Source organism: Neolamprologus brichardi, chromosome 18, assembly GCF_056152115.1.
Source record: "Neolamprologus brichardi isolate AB-2024 chromosome 18, ASM5615211v1, whole genome shotgun sequence".
NCBI classification, from domain to species: Eukaryota; Metazoa; Chordata; class Actinopteri; order Cichliformes; family Cichlidae; genus Neolamprologus; species Neolamprologus brichardi.
In genome coordinates, this window is record NC_142121.1 from 19226469 (window position 1) to 19253426 (window position 26958).

At 37.7% G+C, this 26958-nt stretch overlaps 1 protein-coding gene across 2 annotated transcripts; it reads left to right on the top strand.

The window, feature by feature from the left end:
• The first annotated feature begins 895 nt into the window (after positions 1-895).
• Positions 896-20082, top strand: rb1cc1 (RB1-inducible coiled-coil 1). 2 transcript variants are annotated; one of them, XM_006786360.2, is made up of 23 exons: positions 896-1254; positions 2401-2533; positions 2623-2749; positions 2833-3003; positions 3175-3377; positions 3787-4201; positions 4301-4471; positions 4554-4738; positions 5593-5779; positions 6830-6911; positions 7004-7068; positions 7183-7286; positions 9977-10103; positions 10348-12281; positions 12737-12923; positions 15558-15666; positions 15863-16160; positions 17536-17584; positions 17681-17728; positions 18154-18212; positions 18426-18553; positions 18873-18943; positions 19182-20082. In XM_006786360.2, the coding sequence occupies exons 2-23, from the start codon at positions 2463-2465 to the stop codon at positions 19257-19259; spliced, it is 4869 nt and encodes a 1622-aa protein (XP_006786423.1). In that variant the 5' UTR covers positions 896-1254; positions 2401-2462; the 3' UTR covers positions 19260-20082. The 2 variants fall into 2 exon arrangements, with proteins under 2 accessions (XP_006786423.1, XP_035761862.1); XM_035905969.2 differs by lacking the exons at positions 17536-17584; positions 17681-17728; positions 18154-18212; ... (1 more) ...; positions 18873-18943; positions 19182-20082 and adding an exon at positions 17151-17499.
• The last annotated feature ends 6876 nt before the right edge of the window (positions 20083-26958 follow it).

Below are 26958 nucleotides of genomic sequence, written 5' to 3' on the forward strand. Positions count from 1 at the left end.
TATAAAATCTTATCTTCCATCAGAGTTGGTGATAAACTTCATCCCCAAACTACCTTTTCTTTGCAGCAGTATCATGCACTCACTGCAGCCTTAACCACACCCCTTCTCATGTTGCAGCAGATTGGGTTTTTTTTTTCTCGTTTTTTCCCAGAATACACCTGGAAAAGTGCAGTGACGAATGCATACTGATGGAAAATTTAGCAGTAGGTTGAGAGCATACTTTTTAAAACTATTCAGTAAAGATGCACATTTTGGTTTATTCATTCGTTCATTTTATTAATTCCATATAAATATAGAAATATATACCTAACTTGAAATTTTGAGACAATAAATTACATTTTTGACTCGCCTCTGCCTGACAATTATTTATTTATTGAATTTTTTTTTATTTTTAAGTGGTGGAAACAAGTAAAATATTGCATTAAAAACAGCACAATAAAGTAATTAAATAGTAAAACTATTTATAAAACTCTGTCTTTTTTCATTAAAACTTTTGATAGCATGATTTTACAACAAAAAAAGACAGCATGGTAAGCCAAACATAAGTAAATACATAAAAGAAATGAAGCAAAAGTTCCTCATCATTTCAAATTTAAATATGAAAAAATTAAACTTTGAAAATTATAGAAAAAAAATACACAAGAAGTACTGTGATAAGGCCATTGAATAAGTTACTTAAAGAAAAGGGTTATCTTTGTGCTGAAAATACTGCTGTGGTGATAATAAAATGTTCAGTTTTAGTATAAATTTGTCAAAGGTAATAATAATAATTATTATTATTATTAATTTATTATTTGAAAAGAGTCAGTCCTCAGTCTGAAACACTGGAGTTACTCGGCTTGTGACTGAACTCTGAATCCTTTGAGTCGGAACGGATGAACGAGTCGTTCGCGGACTTCCCATCCGCAGATGACAACAACAAAACAAGCACAGCTACTAGAGAGGGTGTTAGCGTAGGTAGCCACCTGAGATAAACAACTAGTGGTTTAGTCCGTGTGCTACACCATTACGGCTGGAGTTTGCCAAATTAGAACGTTATTATACTGAAGCATGCTTACTTTGTGGAACTAATTATGACTGTCAGTTATTCTACTCTGGTTTAGTATACCCAACGTTAGCTGAGGGGCTTGCTAAGCTAGCTCTATGTATGCCAATCCAAAACGGGTTAGCTAGCTAGCTAGAGTGCTAGCTTTTTAGCTAGCCAGCTCGCCAAGGCGAAGCCAAGAGCGAGAAGAGGGAGATGAGCAAAGTGAGGTAAGACTAAAGACATCGTTTATTTTAAAAATCCAACATGATATCTCATTCTCATAAATTATAAATCCAAACTAATGATTGTAATTCCTCTGGTTTATGGTTCTAAATTTGTCAAATTTATCGACGTTAGTGTTGACTATCCTGCGCTAGCTCGTTTTAGCTAATAGCCAGTTAGTCAACGGGTTATTATTGACTAGCTAGCCTGCTAGCAGCTGTTGGTGACCACTTCATCGGTGTTTATGATGACGGACTGGAGGCCTGGAGGTTACTAACAGCGGTTGAGTGTTTTCAGTAGACATAAAAATGGCAAACATGAACCCCGGTACCGGAGTATCCCTAAAGGATTGGAGGCCCGCAGATATACAAACCGTTAACGTTGTTAAAGACAATTAACAGACAAGCAATTCTGAAAGCAGTGTGGCTTTTAAGTTGTTTATCGTTGTAACGGCTAACATAGCGCTAACTATTTTGTTCTATCTTCAACTTTAATTAGCGCAGCCCATTTTGCATTATTAATTTCAGAATAAACGCAAACCTGTGTGAAGAATCTACTACTTCAGGTAGTTTCAAAAGACAGATTGTGTCTTTGGTTAGAATAATATGTTGGGTCACTATCTGGTTACCAAACAACTAGCTAATAGCTCAGCCTACCGTGTAGTGACTCAGCTACCAGGCTAATTATTCGGTAGGAAACAATGCACGGGCTGTCTTTGGAAAAGTAAAATGTAGTTATATTGCCTTTTTGTTGTTGAGTTAATTTATATGACTGTACTGCATAAGCACACTCTATAGACTCTGTAAAGTATATTGTTATAACTACTTATAACATGCGGTGTAACAGTATAATATCAGTATAATATAAATATTAATCAACTAGTTTTGTGCTCTGAATAAATGGCACTATTACTTGTCTTCAGAATAGAATAGAATAGCCCTTTGTTGTCATTGTACATGCATAACAAAATTATGGGTGCTCCACACCAACTTTGCAGGGATAAAATATTAATGGTAAGACAGCAGGGATAAATAATAAACAGGAGAAATAAATACAATCAAGAGGAATATATAATTCAATTTAATGATTTCAGGGATGTTTTTATTGTCTGTTCTCAACTACATTTTTTGCGTTATTGTGTAATTTTGCAGGGTTGTGGTGAGTGACTAAATGAACAAGACAGGCAAGAGGGAAGAACTCTGGGAGATCAAACATGAAGTTGTATGTGTTCCAGGTCAACAATGGCAGCACACTGACATTTGATACTGACCTTGCTGTCCAAACGTAAGAAGCTGGCATTGTAATATTAATTTGAAACAGTGGTCAGTACGCCTTGCTTAGTGTGACCTAAAAAGTGTTTTCCATTTTCTCAGTGTACAGGAGCTCAAACATGCCATCCAAGCCAAATATAAAATTGCAATTCCACATCAAGTCCTTGTTGTTAATGGAGGAGAATGTATGGCTGCAGAGAGACGGGTCTGCAGCTACAGTGCTGGCACTGTGAGTTTTTCCCGTTTGTTAAGTGTTGATTTTATTTCCTTGAATATATATAATGCTCTAAACACTGTTATTTTTATCTTTAGGAAACCAACCCTATATTCCTGTTCAACAAAGAGATGATCTTGTCTGACCGGGATCCAACGATCCCCAAAACCACCTTCTCAATTGAGAGTGAGATTCAGGTCAAGGTGGAGGAGTCTCTTTTGATGCCAGCTGTCTTTCACACTGTTGCCTCTCGAACACAACTTGCTCTGGTAGTTAACAACATTTTTTTTAAACCTTGGCCTGAAAAAAGTTTTTGAATGTATTTGCCATGAAATGTTTTTCAACTGAATTTCATTACAAAAAATAATAACTAATCAATCATCTGTAGAATACTCTGAAAATGTTCTAATGTTGACTTAAATATTTGTTAATCCCTCCAGGAAATGTTTGAAGTTGCCAACAAACTTTGCTCTTTCTGTGAACGTTTGGTTCATGATGAACACCTTCAACACCAAGGCTGGGCTGCTATAATGGCGAATCTGGATGACTGCACCCTATCTTATCAGAAGTTGCTTATAAAATTCAACACAGCTTATACAAATTATCAGCATGATCTGGAGGAAATCAAAGTGAAACTTACAAAGTAAGTGTTACTGTGTAACTGTGTAATGTAAGTAAGTGTTGCTTTGCTGATCTTTTTCAATAAGTTTAAACCTAAAATGCAAAATATTGTGTTTATATTGGTAAATAAGTCTACAGAGAATATGCTAGAGGAACCATTTTAAATAATGTAGTTATAATGTTATTTTTTTTAAAACAAATAAAATAGTAAAGAAATTGATCATCTGGATGTAGTGTTTTCAGTCGGAGAAATGTTTTGTCACTCATACAAGTGCCTTCTTCAGTCTCAGCTGACTGCAGGTTTCTACAACCTTATAAACAGTACATTTGCACAAAGACTGAAACTAGAATCAACCTTTTGGGATTTACTTACCTGGATGATTGAGCATGCATCAAGACAAGTCTCAACTCACCTTTTGTTATAATTGCAGGTTAGGGACAGCAGTTTCAGTAATGGCCAAGATACCTCTGCTGGAATGTTTAACACGTCAGAGTTACAGAGAGAGCATGGAGAAGTCCAGCTCAACCCCTGCAAAGGATTCAGATGAGACGGAAGAAGAAAAATCGACTGACTCTGTGCTCTGCACAACTGAAGGACAGATGCCCTCCAAGTCATCAGCATCCTTCTCCGCTTCAGGGACAGCCACTTGTGAGCCAGCTGAGGACCAGGAATCAAATGAAATGACTGACAGTGGTGGCCTGAGAGCTGCACTATTAGATGATGACACACCAGAGCTCACCAACCCGTCCGTGTTCAATGTTACATTATTAGATTGGATCAACGTCCAGGACAGGCCCAATGATGTGGAATCGGTTGTAAGGAAATGTTTTGACTCCATCAATAGGGTAAGTGATTGATCTATTTTTAAAAAGGTCTAGGTAGATTTTTAAATGTGCTGTGTTAAATTGGAATAAGAGGTTTGACTTGGATTTTGTGTCTTTCAGCTTGACCCGCGGATCATTCAGCCTTTCCTAACAGAATGTCATGACACAATTTCCAAGCTAGATAATCAAAACATGAAATCCATCAAAGGGCTTGAAGACAGGTTGTATGCTCTAGACCAAATGCTTGCAAGCTGCAAGAAGTTGGTGAATGAACAGAAAGAACTTGCTCAGGTATGCAAAGAAAAGCAGTATTAAATAGTTTTCTCTGCTTTTTGTTGTGTTATGAATTGTGCTCACATGTTTTTGCTTCCAGGGATTTTTGGCCAATCAGAAGCGGGCTGAAAACCTGAAGGATACATCTGTTCTGCCTGATTTGTGTATGAGTCACACCAACCAGCTGATGATCATGCTGAACAACCACAGAAAGCTGCTGGAAATTAAAAAGAAGTGCACCACTGCCAAACAAGAGCTAGCAAACAACCTTCAAGTCAGACTTAAGTAAAACCAGAAACCATTTCTTCTTCCATATTAATTGCTGATCCTGACTAGGGCTGTGCAATATGACAAAAATCTCATATAAGACATCTATCGTCTGATAACGACATAAATTACAAAAATTTAACATTTTCTGTAAATTCTGTGAATCTCGGGCAGCTCGACTTCCGTGAAGTGTTTCCAGCTGGGTGTCGTGTACCTGGAGTCAAGTGTTTTAATGGTGTATGAAACTATACATTTTTAGACATAAGTTGTAGCGGCCGCTGTTTTCTTTGTGAGTGTTTAATACACATTGTGCTGCGGGGAAAAGCCTGTTCTAACGTTTGAGTCTAAGGTTTATTTTTTAGCACCTGACGGCTCTTTTTTTCTCCTCATCTGTGAATACTCTGCATACTCTTTCACGTGATTCAGTTTATTTTGAAAAGTCTCAACAGGATCTTGAGCTTTATTGTGAAAAGTTTATGTGGAAAATAAACAAGCGGACACGCGATGGTTTTACCGTCGTTGTTGCTAATGACAATGCATAAAAACAGGCGCTTGTCCGTCCGTAGTGTGGTTATATTAAATATAAGAGAAAGAGAGAACTTTAAGAAATTAATATAGCCACTACAGTGACCATCAAAACGATGAAAAAATATTGCCGTAAACAGTTTATTTTGCAACACCACGAAACAAACGATAGTGTAAAATGAAACGATAGACGTTTTTATATCGTCATCCGATATATATCGTTATATCTAACAGCCCTAATCCTGACTGTGTTTAATGAATTGTACCTTGCTGTATTTAATATATGTTTTAAAAAATGTGATTATGAGAATTATGTTTTCAAATTCTAATGATTGGAATAATTTTAGATGGTGCTGCTACGTGATGCTTCATGCAGACCAGGATGCAGAGAAGCTTCAGGCTCTATTCAGACTTCTAACCGAGCTAATGGAAAGAGTGAGGGTGGTGGAGGCCCTCAGTACCGTGCCCCAGATGTACTGCTTGGCAGTCGTAGAGGTAGTCAGGAGAAAAATGTTCATGCGCCACTACAGAGAGGTCAGTACTGTTATTAGAAACTAATCATGCATTCAGATGTAGCAATTTAAAAAAACAGTCATCTCAATAAGATTTACAGAAATGACAATGTACATGTATGAAATCATATAATGAAAAATAGTATAAAGTACGTAAAACCACAGATATAGCCTAAAGAAAGGTTTTCTTTTAAGAAGATTCTGTGTGAGTTCCATCTGGGTACTTACACTTCCTAAAAAGTTATCTCTTTATATTAATTGGTTATTCAAAATTATAAAGATGTGAATGGTGGTCTGTCACTGTGTGTTAGCCCTGCAGTGGACTGATGACCCAATCCTGAATTAAATAAGATGAGGGAAATGAATGGATGGATGGTCTTTGGGGGTTTTGTTGTGAGAATTCAGCTCTGTTTCAAGTGTGTAAGAAAAAACATTATCAACACAAAGCTGCAACCATTGGGAAGCCTGCGCTAACAGGGGGAATTAAGTTACTGTAATCAGCTATGAAGTGTCTAGATGTGTCCAATTTTCACACATCTGGCCATTTGTGGTGTGCTGTGTTGGCAGCAGCAGAAAAGAAAAGAATGCCTAATTTGTGATATGTTATGACAGCTAAAGGTGTGTGACTTGTGTCCAAGCAATGTACTGTCTATGGTAAAGGTGCAAAAAGGGTGCTTAGCTCTAAGAAGGTTTGACTAATAAGACAGATTTTTGATGACTTTGATGAAACTTTCCTTCAGTTGAGCTTAATTTTTTGGTCTTTATTATTTCACAGTCACAAGAAAGAATAGAAGTTAACACTTTGTGTTTTGGGAATTGCTTGAAAGATGGCTCCTCTGATTGGTGTAGTTTTAGGCTAAAAATGTAACTGCTTGTTTTGACGGACGCTGCATACATATTGGCTTTTTTTGAAGAGTGCCTGCAAGCCTTCCATTAAATTATGTCTAAATGCTCAAATCTAAATAACATTAAAACAATGTTAAGGAATGTAATCTTCTTGTGAAAATGTTTTTGAAACATAATTATTAATTTATTGCATAATCTTAATTTAATTTTTCTTAAATCTTTTCAGTGGGCCAATGCACTTGTCAAGGATGGAAAACAACTGTATGAGGCAGAGAAATTTAAACGGGAATCCTTTGGGAAACTCTTTCGTAAGTGTTTTTGAGAAACTCTGATTAAATAACACACCAATTCCACGTAAGAACAGAATTTTGACCCAGTTACTGTTTTATTTATTATTTAGGAAAGTCTTTTCTCCGAAATCGGTTGTTTAGAGGACTTGATTCATGGCCTCCAACATCATTTTGTGTAAGTTTGTATCGTGTTTGATTGAATTATTGTGTGTATCACTTTTTCTTTGTTAGCACTATTGTTTCACACTGTTTGACAGTCTATTTTTTCATGGTTCTTAATTGGCTATAGACACGAAGGCCAAGAAGGTTTGATGATGAACTTCCAGACATCTCACTTGAGGACCTGCAGTACTTGAAATCTTGTTGTCCTGTTGAGGTGCAGCCTTTCCTCATGTAAGTCACTGTCCTGAATCATTAGTGTGGCTTTAAATATCATTAAATGGGGTTTTTTGAGAAAAAATGGAAAAACTATTTGTTAACTACCAATAGTTAACATAACTGAATTTATGGTTTGTTATCAAAATAAGCTGTTTGGTGTCCAACCAGTTCCCTAGCACTGTTTGTTGGTTTATTTAAATACATTTATCTTTGGTTTATTTAAATAAATAACACAATAAAGATATAAAAAACTTTAGATATGTAAGAAACTGAATAATGAATAAATCATGGGACATGTTGTGGTTGGTCTTACTTGGGGACTAAGTATGTCATAGTTGGAGTTGTTTATTGTTCTTTATGATGGAGATTATGTGAATAACCTGAATATACAGTGGGGCAAAAAAGTATTTAGTCAGCCACCGATTGTGCAAGTTCCCCCACTTAAAATGATGACAGAGGTCAGTAATTTGCACCTGAGGTACACTTCAACTGTGAGAGACAGAATGTGAAAAAAAAATCCATGAAATCACATGGTAGGATTTGTAAAGAATTTATTCGTAAATCAGGGTGGAAAATAAGTATTTGGTCACCTCAAACAAGGAAAATCCCTGGCTCTCACAGACCTGTAACGTCTTCTGTAAGAAGCTTTTCTGTCCCCCACTCGTTACCTGTATGAATGGCACCTGTTTGACCTCATCATCTGTATAAAAGACACCTGTCCACAGCCTCAACCAGTCAGACTCCAAACTCCGCCATGGCCAAGACCAAAGAGCTTTTGAAGGACACCAGGAAAAGAATTGTAGACCTGCACCAGACTGGGAAGAGTGAATCTACAATAGGCAAGCAGCTTGGTGTGAAAAAATCAACTGTGGGAGCAATCATCAGAAAATGGAAGACATACAAGACCACTGATAATCTCCCTCGATCTGGGGCTCCACGCAAGATCTCATCCCGTGGGGTCAAAATGATCATGAGAACGGTGAGCAAAGATCCCAGAACCACACGGGGGGACCTGGTGAATGACCTGCAGAGAGCTGGGGCCAAAGTAACAAAGGTCACCATCAGTAACACACTACAACGGCAGGGAATCAAATCCCGCAGTGCCAGACGTGTTCCGCTGCTGAAGCCAGTGCATGTCCAGGCCCGTCTGAAGTTTGCCAGAGAGCACATGGATGATACAGCAGAGGATTGGGAGAATGTCATGTGGTCAGATGAAACCAAAGTAGAACTTTTTGGTATAAACTCAACTCGTCGTGTTTGGAGGAAGAAGAATACTGAGTTGCATCCCAAGAACACCATACCTACTGTGAAGCATGGGGGTGGAAACATCATGCTATGGGGCTGTTTTTCTGCCAAGGGGACAGGACGACTGATCCGTGTTAAGGACAGAATGAATGGGGCCAAGTATCGTGAGATTTTGAGCCAAAACCTCCTTCCATCAGTGAGAACTTTGAAGATGAAACTAGGCTGGGTCTTCCAACATGACAATGATCCAAAACACACCGCCCGGGCAACAAAGGAGTGGCTCCGTAAGAAGCATTTGAAAGTCCTGGAGTGGCCTAGCCAGTCTCCAGACCTCAACCCCATAGAAAATCTGTGGCGGGAGTTGAAAGTCCGTGTTGCCCGGCGACAGCCCCAAAACATCACTGCTCTTGAGAAGATCTGCATGGAGGAATGGGCCAAAATACCAGCTACTGTGTGTGCAAACCTGGTAAAGACCTATAGTAAACGTTTGACCTCTGTTATTGCCAACAAAGGTTATGTTACAAAGTATTGAGTTGTATTTTTGTTATTGACCAAATACTTATTTTCCACCCTGATTTACGAATAAATTCTTTACAAATCCTACCATGTGAATTCATGGATTTTTTTTTTCACATTCTGTCTCTCACAGTTGAAGTGTACCTCTGGTGCAAATTACTGACCTCTGTCATCATTTTAAGTGGGGGAACTTGCACAATCGGTGGCTGACTAAATACTTTTTTGCCCCACTGTAGTCTGAATGTGGTCTTACAACATTTCATGCAGATTGCACTTTGAAATGCAGGCTCTCTAACGCTGTAGAGCAAAATATTTCAGTTTAAACTAGATATTAAAAAGTTAATTTAAAAAGTCAGACTATAATTAAGTGCTAATAACCAGAATCATTATAACTTGGTAAGACTATAAAGTAAAGGTCCGATATGATTATCTATAAGTAAACGATCTAAAGTATTGTTTGAGCTTTATTTTTATTTTCAGTTGCCGTCAGTTGCATTCGTCACTGCAGTGATACATAGTTTCATGTATCACATAGTTCACAGTTTTAATTCTACTGAATTAAGGCTTTGCTCTTTATTTACCCATTACTGTGGTGATCATGGTCTCAGAACTCTGTTAATTATGCCTTTTTTTTTCATTCGCCATGTACTCTCTTAACTAAAAGGGAACATACTTGGAGTTGATCAGCCTAACTCTTAACAACTGTTTAATCCTTGATTAAGTTAATCAATTCAAGAAATAAGTTTCAGCTTTAGACTCAGTTTGCTTTCTTGAACAGATTCTTGGTGTGAAAAGTGGCCTAAATTTATTCCGTTATCTCTTAATGGCATCAAATTTAAGACCTTCCAAGCAGTCTTTTTAAACTGAAGAAATTCACAACATAGTTTTTACCAATATGTCCTTGTTTGCTTGTTGTTTGTTTACAAAAAAATCTTTTTCTGCAGGCTTCCCACAGTGTGCAACTTTGAGCCCTTAAATCACCACATAGAGACACTTCACCAGCTGGTCCAAGCTGCACAGAGCGTGGACGAGATGTCACAGACGATTACTGACCTGCTAAGTGAACAAAGGGTAATGATTTACCTTGGTTATATTACACATATATGTATTTGCTGTCCTAGTCTGAAATGAACACATAACTTAGAACAGCTATCAAAAAGCAAACAATACTGAGGTGTAACTTTAGGTCAAGCATTTTCTAATTTTTTTCTTTCTTTTTTTGTAATAATGTATAATTTCTCTTTTCGTATTAAGATTAAACTCCAACTTGAAGAATATATTTATTTATTCTTGGGTGTTTGTTTTTTGTCCCTAGGCATCTTGTAGTCAGAGTGCCCACAGATCAACTACATTGTCTCCTCAGTCTGAAATGCCTACTACCACAACAGCGGTGTCGCCCAAAACTCCTTCCTCTCTCAGCCTTCAGGGCCCCAGCTGCCAACCCCTTCATGTTCCTGTCCCAGCTCCTCTAGAGGACTTATCGCCAGACAGCATTGATGCACAAACATTTGACTTTGAAACCATTGGCCATCCAAACATGGATCCAGTCCTACAGCAGGGATCCCTTGATTTAGATTCTCTGGCAGAAAGCCCTGAATCAGACTTCATGTCTGCTGTCAACGAGTTTGTGATTGAAGAGAACTTGACCTCTCCAAACCCTATCAGTGATCCTACTAGCCCTGAAATGATGGTGGAATCTTTGTATTCTTCAGTCATTAATGCTATTGATAACAAGCGAATGCAAGATACCACAATACTAGAGAGAGAGAACTCAAAGATCGCTGTTCTTCAGCAAGTTATTGAGAGGTATCGAAGTGCTGCAGAGGAGTCCCATTCCAGCTTAAGAAATGTAAAGGATGACCTGTGTCATTTACGAGGTCTAGTATTAAAAGAACAACATGACTTTGGCTTTGTTCTGCGTAGTATGAGCACAGAGGTGCACAATATTGTGGACAGCATCTGCCAGACCCATGAACAAGCGTTGAAGGAGCAGCATCAAAGTGAGCTTCTGGCCATACGGCAGGACTTTGAGAAGGAGGTAAAGACACTAACCGAGGAAAACCAAGTAAACCAGAATATTGTTAGAGATGTTCAGCGTGCAATGCTGGAGCTCGAAGGGCTTATGGAGCGCAAGGAGAAGGAACTGACTCAGCTTGAGAATGAGAGAGAGCGATGGATTCAAACGGATGGTATTCAGACTGATAAGATCACCAACCTGGAACAGAATATCAGTGATCAAGCTGAAGAAAATAAGAAGCTTGCAGCCTCAAGAGACTCTTTGGCCACTCAGCTTGAGAATCTGCACTTTGAGATTGAACGCAGTCAGCAGAAGATCCGACAGGAGCTGGAAGTTGTTGCACAGAACAATTTAAAAGAGTTGGAGGACAGAATGAAGCATGAACACAAGGCAGAAATGGAGACACTGAACAAGGGTAACCAAGAGGCTCTGGAAAATCTTGCTGTTGAAAATAGTGTTAAGTTAAGCGAGGCAGCTGATCACCATGCCACTGCTATAAAAGAGAAGGACAGTCAGGTCAAGGACTTGGAGGCTCGGATAGCTGAGCTTGCAGAACTCCGCTGCAAGTTAGAGGTGGAGTTAGCCCTCAAAGAATCAGAGACAGAAGAGTTAAAGCGCTTGTTTGAAGAGTCCAGGATACAGCAGGAAGAGGCTGTCAAATCCCAAATAGAGGCTCAGACCAAAGTTCTTGGTGAAGAACTGGCAGTTGTCAAAAAAGAGCTTCAGCTAAAGAATGAAGAGTATGAAGTGGACCTAGCAGAGCTCAGGACTCTCATGAGGATTGAGAAGGACCACTGCATCTCCGAACTTGTTGACAGACACGAAGAGGAGACTATTTTGTTGAGCAACAAGCTCTCTTCCCTGCAGCAGCAAGCCCAGGAGGCTGAGAGGAACCACGCTGAACAGCATCGGAAACTTAAAGAGGAATTAGATCAGCAACTGGCTGCTGTCTGTGAAGAAAAAGAAAAGCAACTGAATAGTTTCCAAGAACGGGAGCAGGAGTTGAGGACTGTTATCAGCAGTTTGCAGCAAGAAAATGACCTGCTTTCGCAAAAAGTAGAGCAGGACAGACTTGCATTTGAGAAACATTTAGAGAAAGAAAAGGCCACTGAGGCTGCAGCACCAGATGGCTTTAAAGACTCAGAGCATGAGAAAGAGGAGATGGAGAAGAGACTCTTAGGCAAGATTAGACAACTTGAAAATGAGCTTCATGAGGTCCGGTCCTCAAAAAGGTAAATGTTTAATCCAAAACAAGTGTGCTCTTCATGTTTCTTCACATTATTTTCACAGTTACAGGTTCATCACTTGGCTGATTAATGTTTTTGTTAGAGGTATTATGATTTTGCATTTTCTGTAAGTTGTTTTTAGTTTTAAATTTGGGTTTTCAGTTTAGTTTCCACAGTTTCCTGTGCTTAGGTTAGTTTAACATTCCTTTTAGTTTTAATTTTAATGTTGTTATCATTATTATTATTATTATTATTATTATTATTATCATCATTATATAGGTCGTTTTTTCAGAATGTAAGATGTAATAAGTTAGGAAAAGTACAGTAATAAAGTGTAATATTGTGGCCAGACATCGTAGCCTCTGGATTTCTATTATCTATATTTATTTCAGTTAAAGTGTTTTTCATGGTTAGTTTTAAGTAGTTTAAGTTGATAACTTTGTTTGCTATGTGCCTTTCAGTGATGAAGGGTTGTCCCTGCATGCTGACGGACGTGCAGATGCTGGAGCACCTCTGTCTCTAGACTCAGCACTACAAGAGCGTCTGCAACAGGAAAGGGCCTCTCTGCAGGCACAGATGGAGCTCATGGAGAAAAAGAAGAATGAGGAGATACAGAACATCAAAACATCACTTATTGCAGAGCAGCAGGTTTGTATTTGCTCTCGTTAAGCTTATTTTAGGGTTCTGCTTTTGTTGATATTTGTCTACACGGGGGGGAGTGGGGACCTATGCTAACATTCTTATGTGAAGTCTTCCAAAAACCCAACAGCATGTGACTGAACGTGGATGATGCTGTGCATAGGTTGAATGCCTGCTGGTTGAAAAGCAAGCTGGAACAGAAAAGAGAGCAACAGCGGCGTTCATAATAAACGGGGGAACTGTGGGGAAAAAACCCCCATCAAAGATCATCACGCACAGACAGTCACTGCAGTAGACACAGTAGAATTTATGTAATACAATTCAGCCCTCTTGTATTTTCTAACTTTGCTCCTCTATGCGGTCTTTAAGTCTGACGTTATTAGGCGTTTCTGAGTCCAAACTCTTCAGTGATGTAAGTCAAACAAACACTGCGGCATCACTAAGAGATGAAAAACTGTCTAAATTATTTCATCTGTAATAAAATGATTGGTGTGGCTGCTCTACCAGGTGTAACAATTAAGTTTAACATCCAGGCATCCATGAAAACAGAATTTCTGAAATTTAACGGAGTTAGAAGTTAGCAGGGAGTTAGCTCGCTAGTTTCCATCTAAATGTAATATACCAGGTTCTGACTGAGAGATTTCTGAAACAAATTAAGATGTACAGCTCTGCTATCACTTCTGACATAAATGAAGACAGAAAACTAAACAGCAGTGATGTGTGTAGTGTTACTGAAATTGAACTAACTTGTATATAATGATGTACTACGTGAATGCTAGCAACACAGCTATGTTAGCATAATATAAACACAGTGAATCCGGAGGATGAATGCTAACTTTTTTCCAGTCGATAAAAATTAACGCAATGGTTAGGGACAAATGTGATTGCATGGCAGGATGGTGTCAGGAGAACAACTGAGATAATCCATCCACAATATGAGGTTAGTCAATAATATACTGCTGCATGGGCTGGGCAGTAGTTACATCGTATGATTTTAAAAACTGAGCGTTAGAATGAATAGTGGTAATAAAACCTGAGAGAGAGGCCGACAGTGATCACTGCCCTTTTTTAGGGGCTTGTCCAGATTAAATAGAACAAGATACAAGGAATTAAAACATGTTAAAAACGCAACAGCCTTAGTAAATGCAGAGTAGTTTGGACCTGGAAGCAGGGTTCATACGTCATCACTTAAAGACCAGATAGTTGGCTGAAGACCAACAAGAGCATTACCAAGAGTAGCCCACAGACCGCTTGTTTGTGACACTGCACCCAGGCGACAGCAAACAGCTATAACATGTAGTAAACAATCTGCAAAACTGTTCATAGACTCTGTGTATATCGATGAATGGGAATAGTAGTAGTAGCACTAGCGTGTTTCCTTGGCCATAGGAGAGTGAATGCAATTAGCAGTGGCCATCTTCATTTAGTCAGTCATAAAGTGTGTTGTAAATGGAAAAAGCTGTTTGTGAAGGGGATAAGACCTAAACTAACTCAGCTGGAAGCAGCATACACAAAGGAAGAAACTAGCGGCAATTTGATTACCACAGACTTGCAGCACTGACAGGCTAAATAACCTTTAGCTGTGCAAAGAGGGGTGGATGCCTATTTAAACTACTGTCAGTTTTGAGGAGAGCAATTATTGCTGCAAACAGTGGGAGCAAAGAGATACCATTGACTGACATGACAGTGCGGGGGATGTATAAGAGGGTTACCAGTGAACCTTAGCCTAAAATGTCCACTATAGTGTCCAGCTGTCAGCTACAAGCGATGCATGGTGACCCAATTTCTTTATATATGCACAACGCTTCTTGTTTGGCAGCAAAGATTTTAGCATGGCAGGCTGCCATGGAGAAATATTACCAGTAGAAAAAGTGCTTGTCAGTATAGCGTTATGGTAGTGTGAAATATTTTAAATACAGTTCATCCTCCCTATAGACAAAAGCCTTCAACGTGCCATCAAAAGTTTCAGTGTTGACCTTACAACCCTTGAGTACTGAGTATTCAGTACTTAAGGGTCAGATCTCATCCATTTTATAAAACCTACCTTTAGTTTTCTGTCTTTTTTTCCCCACCTTCCTAAGTAAAAGTAGGGATGACTAATAAATTTGTGACTGGATGAATGACACTGTTTACATTTTACAGGTCATAAAATATTTTTCAGGCTCACCCAGGAAACCAGAGTCTGGATTTTCCTCTAGGGACCAACTAGCTACAATGCTATGGACAATGAGCAGATCGCTTCATATGTGGACAGACATTTATTTTACTGTGCTATAGATTTTGTATTATTTCATTTACTGTTTACGAAAAAAAAATTGAGGACATCTCACCTCACTTTGCTACACCTCCCTTTGTAGTTGAACCTGATAAGACAGTTTGATTTCTTTTGTTATTTTGTTATTTATTGTCTGGTGTAATACATGGATGTACGATACAAAAATATTAAAATACTAGGAGTAAAAGCTAACAAAACAACTGTAACTCCCATGGCTGCATGCTGATCTGTGTCCTCAGAAATTGGCAATTAAAAATGAAATAATTTGTGCTTTGATATAAATGCTCTGTTCTCACTAAAATGGTTGTTAAGCTTGTTTTCAAATTTTTAAAGTGTTAATAATAATAATTATTAATCTTTTTATCCAGACAAATTTCAACACAGTTCTAACACGAGAGAAGATGAAAAAGGAGCAGATCATCAGTGATCTCACGGAGAAGTTGCATAAAGTTACGCAGCAGCAGGAGAAAGATAAAGGTGAGTGTGTACTGTCCACATTGAACACTGTTTTTCTTACAGTTTTGGAAATGAGACATCATGGTAGCACCTCATGAATATTCATTACTTGTCCTGTTCGCTTGTTCTCACTGCCATAACATTCATTTTTAGGCTTTTGTCAAAAATAATGTTATTTTGTGTTTGTCAGTGATCTTTATTTATACTTTTATTCCAGCTCTGATAGAGAAACTGTCTGAGGACCGGGCTAGTGTGATGCAGGAAAAGAAACATTTGGAAGAGGAGCTCAACCGTTTGCGCAGCACTGCACTGGTGTCCTCTGCCTTCTTCAACCCTAACCCCTCAGCTCAAGATGCCTCAGAAGCCGGAGCAGCAGCAGCAGCTAGAGCTCTGCCCGTTGCTGGGGCTTGTTCTTCTGAGCCCCTCACTGAAACTGACAGATTGGCCTCTGTGGCAGCCATTCGAGATGACGAACATGTTGATTCAGCAGTGGAAGCCAGCATGGTGACCGTCCAGTAAGCATCTACTCTAAAATAAACATTGTCTTTAGAGTCTGAAATACATCCACGTGATTATGTGCCCGACACTATGACTGCTCATGGGGAAAGAAAAATCAGAGCAGCACACATGGTGCTTAGACGGGTATCCTAACCGGTTATCCTATCCTAACCTCACCTGGTTAACACCTATGTGGGCTGCATTTGGACAATGTGTTTATCCTTACTCCACACTTTATATTTCAAAAAACATTTGCAAAATATGTAAGAAACCTGCTCACCTGTGCATGATCTTGTAGCCACAGTTTATAGAGAGGTCCATGTAAAAGGAATGCACAGAATTTTGGTTATTCTATACATAATAGTTTTTGTGGAATCTGTGATGCACAATGTAATGTAAGTCCAAAAGTTTGGATAAACTATCCCTGGTTAAAATTTTAACAGTATATCCCCTTCAAGGTCATCTCCTGGCGTAGTGATGCATAGCTTGCAGCTCCTGCTTCACTGAGATTGCTCCCTGGATGGCCGTTCTGACCACTTTTATGTGTGCATTTTTTATTTCATCGTTGAACTCACATTTACTTTGAAAGCAGACAGTAACGTCTGCATCAAACTGGCCAAACTTCACAAAGCTCATTACTATTAATGAGAACCAGGGCTCAAGTGACATGACAGATGAATCTGCACTATCTAAACTCAAAAAAGTCCATAAAGTCAGGGGAATGACAGTATTCACAAGAATGTACACAGTAAAATCATCCCATATTGTCAGGTGCAGTTGATCAGAGCAGCTCCTACAATGAACAATCCCTACAGGTGCAAGAGGGCAGGGAACAATGTAGAGCTTCACAAAAGGACCGTAATGGAACTTGAGGCCAGTTTTTGCCTTTTTATAGGTTGGGTAGTGGGATGTCTTTGACTGCACCTTGGATTAAGATTTTAGTTACAGTTTAAGTTGGACAATGAAACAACGGAAATCTGAGTGTGTTCATTTCTGTGCATTCACAGTGCTGCAGTACGTGGATTTTATTGCACCAACATATTAATCTCAAACAAATCCATAGTGAAACCTACAAAGGTTTCCTTCATAGACAGTGAGTTTTGTTTAGATGCCGTCAAATTGATTGCGAGCCAGAGAAACAGACTTTTGTGTTGTGTTTCGAGAGCCAACTGTATAAACTAGCCAAAAATGGACGAACAGAAGAGACATTTGACAGTCCAAGGAAGGGAGGCTAGGAACCGAGAGTGTAAGTTAAAATAAATAAATAATTTTTTAAATTCTTAATATTAAGAAGCGCCAAGTCAACAAGTCAAAAAATGTTATGATTTATTTATTTAGTTTTACCTTTTGTATACTGCATCTTGTTAATTTTTGTTGTTGTTTTTTTTGTAGTGATACTATGATGTCAGAGGAGAAACAGCGGATAATCTTACTTGAGAGGGTAATTAAACATTCTGCATCTTTATCATTGCATCTGACTGGATACGAGTTTGTTTGTTTAGGCATGTCTGACTAATTCATTTACTGTATGTTGCAGACTTTGCACATGAAGGAAGAAGAAAACAAGCGTCTCAGTCAAAGACTGGTCAGTTTATCATTTTCATTATAGGCTATGAAACAATTTCTCCACCAGGTGGCACTAGCATCAAAGAGTAAAATCCTGACCCAGGAGGCCAGCGAGCTCAGTGAATAAAAACGAGTCTTTAGGAAGAGGATCATTGAAATGTACAAGGGGGTGAATTTAAGTGAAGCACAAACTTGTATACTAATACAAATGTCAAAAATGTACTTTTCTGGTGTGAAAAGATTTAGTCAATACTAATATTGCATAACTCGAAGACTGGTATAGTTTAGATTATGATATAATTCTGTCAGGTGGTAAAAGTATAAGAGTTCAAAGCCTATGTCACAGACAAATGATTTAATAATCCCCAGTGGAAGTCAGTTCTTGTTAATATTATTAATTTTGCTTTGATAACATGAGTAATGTTGCCCTTCTCTTCTGTGTAGATGTCTCAGAGCATGTCGTCTGTGTCATCACGGCATTCAGACAAAATCGCCATCAGAGAGTAAGTGAATTAAAAAAAACAAAGCACACAGGGCCTTAACATGTCCTTGTTGATGTGTGTGTGGTTTTTCTGTCATTATTATGTACATTATTATGTATATAGGTATAATTATACACATATGATTACCGTTAATGTATTTTCTTTTGTGTTTTCATTTTGCAATTCGGTTTCATCATCATTTGGTCTCTTTATTGGTCTTTTTTTATGTTTCAGTTTCCAGGTAGGCGATTTGGTTCTAATCATCTTGGATGAAAGGCATGACAACTACGTGCTCTTCACAGTTGGTCCCACCCTCTACTTCCTCCATTCTGAGTCTCTTACTGCACTGGACCTCAAACCAGGTCAGCTTCATCAACCCTTTTGAGTTTAGCGTAGTATCGTTGAAATTTATTTTACACATTTCTTTTTTAATAATAAAATAAAAAGGCACGACTGATTGTTTTCTGATTTTACACACACACATATATATATATATATATATATATATATATATATAGTAATCAAACATGAGAGCTTTGTGTGCTGTGTACATGGGTGCTAAAATAAAATGTAGTTTAATCTTTGTTCTTGCTACTGATGCTTGTTGGCTTTATTTTACACATAGAATTGGTGAACATTTTCTTAAGTTTATTTAACGATGCAATTTGTTTTCTTGTTTAGCATCAGGGACCTCAAGACGGCCGTGGGTGCTTGGAAAGGTGATGGAGAAGGAGTATTGCCAGGCAAAAAAGGTACTTAAGTACTAAAAATACTTTTAGTTTACATATTCGATTAATATTTAACCCTGTTTTACTTACAGTTTCAACTGTAGGCCTATAAGTGTCTTTTTTTTAAATAATTTATTTAAAAAATCCGAGTTGGATTTTTTTAAAGTCATGTCAGTAATGTTCTTACAGTTAAGTACAAAGTTTGAACCTTCCTTGTTTCTTGTAATGATCTCTCGTTCCTTCTCTTCCTCTCCTTTTTCAGGCCCAGAACAGATTCAAGGTTCCTTTAGGAACCAAGTTCTACAGAGTGAAAGCTGTTCCATGGAATAGAAAAGTATAATAGCCAAGTAATGAGCTAAAATGTATATTTATATAGTTTAATTTTTGAACAGAAACATCACATCATAACTCATAACTTGAAAATCGAAAGACCTAAAAAATGGAAAGAATTAAGATCGCCATCATATTGTTTTGCATTTTATTTTAAAATCCCACCTGCTATCACTTTTTTTGTTCTTTTAAACCCAGATTTGTTATTGTGGACCAAATGCTATTAAACTTATTAGGGCAATGCCCTATACACTGTGGCATAATGCCATCTGACCTGTATGTAAAATTAAACGAAATTTGGATGTTCAATATTAGTTCTCATTATCAGCATTTGTCCTTTTGTGGAAAATACTGTCATTATCAGCATAATTAAATGAAAAATATACATTTATTATAAATGTTTATGGAGGAATGTTCATGGCATGCATATTGATATATTTTCTTTGATTTACTTATCCAGATAAATGTTGTAGTTGGAAATGTAGTTAATGCTGTTTGTTACTCACAAAACAGTATGGCCCTGTGTCAATACTGAAATGTACATTATGACTGACTAATGGAAACAGTCGTCTTTGCAATCCTTGAAATGCACTTTCAAAACAATGCTTTTGTTGATTTGAAAAGGGAAGTTAATTGAGCTGTCAGAACTAAGTAAATATATCAGCACAAACTTCTCACTATCATAGAATATTGATATGTAGAAAGGAATACTTTGTGACTGTGTTTCATTATCGGGAGACATTGTATATTACCCATCAAATCACATGTAACAATAAATTACTGTATTGTAAAAGCTAGAGTTTTGAAACAATAAAGGACTGATCCCAAATGGATTCAATAGTTTTTTTCTTTCCTTTTCATTCTTTCCTCTGATGCAGAAATGTAACAAATACTTATGTGCACATTAATATTACAGGTGAGATATTTCACGTTTCATTGGGGGGGGAGAAAGCCGACAATTATTATTTTTCACTGACACGTCATTCTAACCATTTTGTATAAAACAAAAACAGCAGAAGCTTTTAAGGCATATGTAGTAAATGGCACCTATAATGATGATTTTTAAAATTTTCCTGGGGGAAATTCAAGAGTCAATGTGGAATAGCATAGTATAGTGTATTCATTTGATTTAGCATTTTTGCTTTTGTGGAAACATTAATGTTGGCACGGTGCTGCAGGAAACAGACTTCAAAAAGGCTTCAAATCGGGGCCCAAGAACGATGCGGCCCTCATGGAGAAGGAAGCCCACCAACATCACTTTCCCAGTTCACAGCGGGGAGCATAGCAGCTCTCCGCCGAGCACTCTCTACCATGTGGGTCTAGGGGTGTTTTAACAATGTTTAGCTCTATTTTCTCCATTTAGCATAAGCCTGTTGTCACATTTGGATGGCTCCTTCATAAATTGATGGTGTGATTCCTACAATTTCGGGACAGGCCTGAATGACAAAATATGCAACACAACATTCGATACCGAGGTGCCTGGCAAGCACCAACCATGTGCACTGGACAGGCTCTTAGTGTAAATGTTTACAACCCCCCACTGAGCTCAGTGCTGCTGGGAGTCACTCTCATCAGGCTGAATGGGATTTAACACTGCCATGTGTAGTCTCAAGCTAGTCTAGTCTCAAGACTTTTTTTCGTAACATTTTTGAGTTCTTATCTTTAGTAATGAATCTGAAATTTGGCTGCATGCTTAGTAAGCCATAGTGTAGTGTCTGTATGTAGTTTAATTTCATCCATTAAAAGAAATGGCACCAATTTATTTATATCTTTAACACGCACTCACATACATAATGAGCTTTAATGAAATGACAATTATCAAAAATTATGTAGACTACATCTGATATATAAATATATATACATACATACATAACTATATATATATCTATATATATAGATATAAATACGTATATATATATATATACGTATGTGTGTATATGTGATCAACCAGGTCATTTAAATTTAATTTGATTAAATATGAAAATCTGATTTCATAATAAAAGGATTTAAATAAACATTACTGTAGCGTGAGTTAATCAGGTAGTTCCTTCTGCAGTTTGGACAGTTACACTTTAAAAACCAATTTTAATCAAGAGGTATAACAATGAGAAAAAATTTCTTCCAACTTGCACTTGGTTATTTAAGAAAAATAAAATTGCAAGACTTGATATTTCTTTCACATCTTTGTTAGTAAACACTGAAACTAGGTTACTGTATACGGAACATTGTAAAGAACACTAGGAAAACAGTCCCCTTGCAAAACATTAGGGACAGACTATATAGCTTTTCATGCACAGGCTGAAATTGTATTTCATTTATAACTAGCATGAAAAAGTAAAAAAGTAATAAACGTGTTAATATGCTGAAGCACTCGGAAGATTCATTACAAATATACTCGGGTAATTGTGTAAGGACAGGTATATTAATGCAGCGCTCTAATGCCATCAGCTAAAAGTCAAAGACACATTATAAATACCTTTGTTTGCATGTCAACATATGCCAGAAGCACTAAATGAAGGTTTAGATGAGTAAATGTGAAATATCAAAATGATGTCAAAGACGACTCACAAATAATGTCTTACAGTCTGAGATCTTGCGCTTTGTTGCTGATATATTCTGTATTTGAAGATAATACACAAGTTGTATTTGATTTTCCAATATCTCTGACACTATACTAGATAGATGGTGCTGCAAATAAACAAGCATTATTTGTAGAGTAAATATATGCATGAACTTCAAATGATGGATAAATGAAAATAAATAGGAAAGCCTTAACGTAACATTTATATTTTAGAAATCTAAATGGAACGAGTGTGTTGAAGAAGAGCCAAGAGGCATTAAGGCTGAAACTGCAAACCAAGGAGTAAATCGACTTAATGCCATCACATTTCCACCCTATTCATGCCTAAGAAAAGGGTTAGGGAAAGAGATTAGGTTATATATCTGCTGTCAGGGACTGAAGAGACCAAGTAGAGAACTTCACCTAAACAGAATGATGATCAAACAGACATGCTTTAACAGACATGCTTCATAATCTCATCCGTTATTGTCCTCTCTCTGCCTTGACTACAGGTTCAGTAGAAAATCTTAGACAGGGGCAGATTAAATGTGTGATGAAATGTCTGAGAAATATGTGAGTATGTGAGAATATAAGGATGGTTGATTTTCTACCCACATGACGAACATAATCACTATTAGTAACACATATCTACATAAATATGATAATTCAAAATTTAAACACATTTATTGGGTTCATATTGGAAATCATAACCATCTGATGGCATAGTTTTATGGATAATTACCGTTATAGAGATAATGCAGCATGTGAAAGAAAAGCTTTGAGGCTTCTCCACTCACTGGGAGGAGAGTGCGTAGGTTTAGTTGTGCATCGGAGCTGTACCCAAAAGGCAAATATGTGGAAAGTTTGGTGACAAGCATCCAGGCGTGTGGTTAACAAGATTGCATCTGGTGAGCAGAAAGTGTAGGATATAGCTTAACTATGTATTTAAAGGGCAAATTATTTTCACATTAAGTTCAATGCCATCAGTAATCCTTCCAAATATAGATAGAACTATTTCATTTTCAGTAGAAAATAATTATTCAAATACCCTATAGTGCAAATCCCTTTAATTTAGTGCATGACACAGTTTTTGATTTCCTACCACAGAACAAAAACGGAGAAGAATCCAGTAAACATTAAAATCTGTTGTCTTATTTTGGTAATCTGGCTGCTTACTGACAAGTAAATAATCAATACAAATAGTTCCGAAGTGTCTGAAAATAGACAGGCGATTTAAACTGTAACTAACAGCCATGCGTTTTCCAGCTGCAGTGCAGTGTTGAGGAAATGACACCAGCTTTGATGGGCTGTATAGCTTTTGAGATGAGCCTCTTTATGCCGCTTGCAGTTCCATTATGGCTTTGTTCGAAAGCTTGTTTACCTGCTGATAACATACACTGGTGGATTCAGGAGCACCGATCCAAAATCTGCTGCCAAAGTCACTCAAGTCTCATTGTACTGCAGGAGGGGAAGAATGAAATGTTTATGCGGAGGGGAATGCAAATGCTAAATGTGAAATCAAACTATGGGACCAATAAGGGATCAGAATAACTTTGCCAGGTTTTATTTTTAGCCCAGTTGCAATGCTAGCTTTGTGGAACACTCTTCACTTTAGCCTCTGTGCATCTGTGTGCTTAGGTTTTGCTCAGTGCAAAACTGCTGCTCCAATTTTACAAATAAATTAACTGTAAGTTGTTGTTGATGTTTTTTTTTGTTTTTTTTTAAAAAAGGGGAGGTTAATCTGCTTCCATCACACGACACATGACTCTGATTAAACTGAAATATCCTACCTGACTAAAGACAGCCTGAATATGTTGTTGTTTGTCTGTGATAAGGCTTAATATCAAACAGCCAGCAGATCAAAAACGGTTCATCGAATCTCATCGTTGTACATCACTTGAATATTTTTGGATTTCACTGTTAGAAAAGCTACAGTCTTGGGTCAAAGGAATAGCCCCTTGGTTTGCATATTAAAGAGGATTTACTAGACCTCTGTTAGCCATGCATCCCCATGCAGGCCAGTCTCCAGGGGGCCAGCAGGGCCCCACAGACGGGCAACTAGGGGGCCAGGTGACCCTGTCTCTGAGGTTAGCAGGAAACACTAAAGAGGGATGGGCAGGGAGCTGAGGAGCCACTGAGTGCGAGTGTGCAAGGCTGGTGATGGCAGCTGTCAATGGTTTGGAAGGAGAAGCAGACAGATTGTGCGTTCTGTTGGTGCAGCCAGTTCGCCACCTGGCAGGCTTTTCCTTGTTAGAACTTCTTGCTGTTTCTGTTCTCATCAGAGAAATGTTTTTCCTCTTATCCTCTGTGTTCATGGGAAGTTAAATTTGTCAGAATGTTTAAAGATGTTTAATGAAAAGCAATTGTTTAAAGTATGCTCTGTGCATTGTACAGAATGGCTGCCGCTCATGTTTGCCATGAAATGCAGTCAGGAAGCCCGATTTATTAATGTAAACCTTCCGTTTTTGTGATAAACTGCATTTTTTTTTAAAGAAATTAAATTACGGGTGAAGAGAATGTATGCAATATGCCTTCTCGGGGTTGACCTTAGCTGTATTATTTAAGTGTTCTTTAAGAAAAGAAGGTGTAGGATTTGCTTAGAAAAAAATAATCTGTAACTTTCAAATCCCATCATAGCCATAAATACTGCACCATGATGCTCAGTTGTTATGAAAAAATGCAAGCAGAAACCATGAAAAGCTTAAAAGTACATTTAAAAATCAAATTTGGCAGTGAGTCCTTGTTCCAACAGGATTAAAAAAAAGTCTTTCATTTGATATAAATATATGCAAAGAGAGTGGTGTGGTGATCTGGGTGCCAGAGGTGGCGCTTTACTCTGGATATTCTGGCTTGGGCCGGTAAGGGACATAAATTAACATGAATTAACACATGCATGCAATAAGAAAATAATTAATTCAAGTTATCAGTCACCTCTTCCATTCCAGGAATCTGATTGACAAGATAAAGTAATGTGCAAACTGCTTTTCAAAGCTAACAGCCTGGAGCACCCCTCCTATTAGTTAGTCATTCCCTCAGTATCACACCCGGAATCTGTCATTTCACAATTTTCTCCTATAATGCATATGTGCCGCTCTCACCACTCCACTACAGCAACTGCCATCTAACAAGTTGACACAGAGAATGATACAATTCACGTCCAGTATTCAGTTCCATATACAGCAAGCATCTGAGGCAGACGGGTCAAGAATATGGTACATTCTGTTCTCTCTCAAAATTGCTTTTCCAGGACTCTAGAGGAGGTAGATAAAGCTCCCGTGATATCCTCCAGACACCTAAGGGAAGTTTTTAGGGTTAAAAAGTCTCATCAGGTGTAAAAATAGGTTGTAGCGATGAAATTATGGGATATTTCCTCTTAAAAGACTCATGCCTGCATAATTTTCATAGAACGTGATTCTTGGTAGGCATTTAAGTGTCTATATACACTCTATAAAAACAGCATCCTCCTAAGAATTGTCAACTCAAACTCACAAAGCACATAAAACAATCACACAACAAATCTAAAATGCATACATCCTTTATATATAATTGACAGTAATAGCCTTATTTTTAAAATTATTCAAAAAACATGTTTTGAATGTGGCATTTTAGTGTTTTCAAATACCAGATTATTGCAAATACATTTTGCACAGTAAAAAAAATAGTTTTGTACCAGGGATCCTGGTGCTACAGCAAGTATAATACCATTTCCAAGAAGTTGAAATTCTGTTTAAAATGTGGATAAAAATACCAAGTCCGATGTTTATCAAATCATTTAAACCTTTTATTTTATTAATAATTGTACAAAGACAGCAGAAAGTACACCATAAGAGTACTAAGACAAACCTTAAAAAAGAGAGCATGAACAGGGGCATGTTTACTGCTGGGTTGCATCATCTCTCCTTTTAACAACACTGTGTTTGGCAAATGAGGAGACCAACTGCTGTAGTCTTTAAAGCAAATGTTTTCCTGTACTTGCAGTATTTCAGCAGCTCAACTTTCAGTGTTATATTTTTCATTTTATAATGTTTCTTTCAGTGAGGGACAGATCTTGAGTGCAGGTGAGCTAGTTTAGCGGCCTGAATAAATTACCACAGCGCCATGTTTTGTACAGGGTTAGATGGACATTGTTTTGCTGATATTAGCAAGGCCTTCCTTGAAAAAGACGTACGGCATTAATGGTGCCTTCACATGTGCGAGTTAACCCACGTACATGTTGTTTATATGTTTGTTTGTTTTTTGTAGATGTTGGACTTTCTGACTAACTTGTATTTGTGGATGCGGGGACTAAGTGTGCTTTCTGTTTTCAGTGTTTTTGAGCTCTTGACTGATCTCTACAACAGAATAATGTACATTTTTAAAACAGCTATCTCAGGGCTCAAAGATCAGTGACCCTCAAAAATTATTTTTAAATTGAACTATCTGCTGAAATAGCTATATAGCTCACCATGTGAAGGACAGAAAAACCCATGCTCTCTAGAATGTGTTTTTTAATACTCCGACATGTTTGTTAATTAACCTAATTAACCCGGGTGCTTTTTGTTTAACTTTTCCAGCGTTGTCCTTATGCCTGCCAGCTTCTAACTTCACTAAAATTGCTGTCTTTGCACTATTTCTAATAATAATAATAATAATAATAATAATAATAATAATAATAATAATACAGGGTGTCAGTGATATGCATACAATTATATTCTACTTTTATTTATAGTATATACAGCATTCCACAGAACATGTAGGCTACATGTTACAGACACGTTACAGTAGGTTACATGATACAGAAAGTCCAGGGTTGTTCATCTTTGTGTAGACATGATGCTTTTCTCAGCCCCTCCTCAGAAAAAGCGTGTCAGTTTCAGCACAGGCCATTTAAAGCATCCTTATCCCTTAACTTGTTGTCTGTTACCTTCCAAACATACTTTTGATAGTACATCAGTTACCCAAGCATCTCAGTCTGTGAACGTTGCCCGCTGTGCTGGCTAGTTTAACTTGGTGTTTAAGTGCCCCCTACCTAGTTGCTTTATTCACGCTACCAGCAATTAAAAATGTTTTAAGCCTTGCTCCATTTTTCTCAATTTTTGTTCAACCAGTCTAGCTACCCTGGTAAGAGCGCTGCTTAAAGAGCTCTGGTGAAATTTGTCTGCTCACAAAT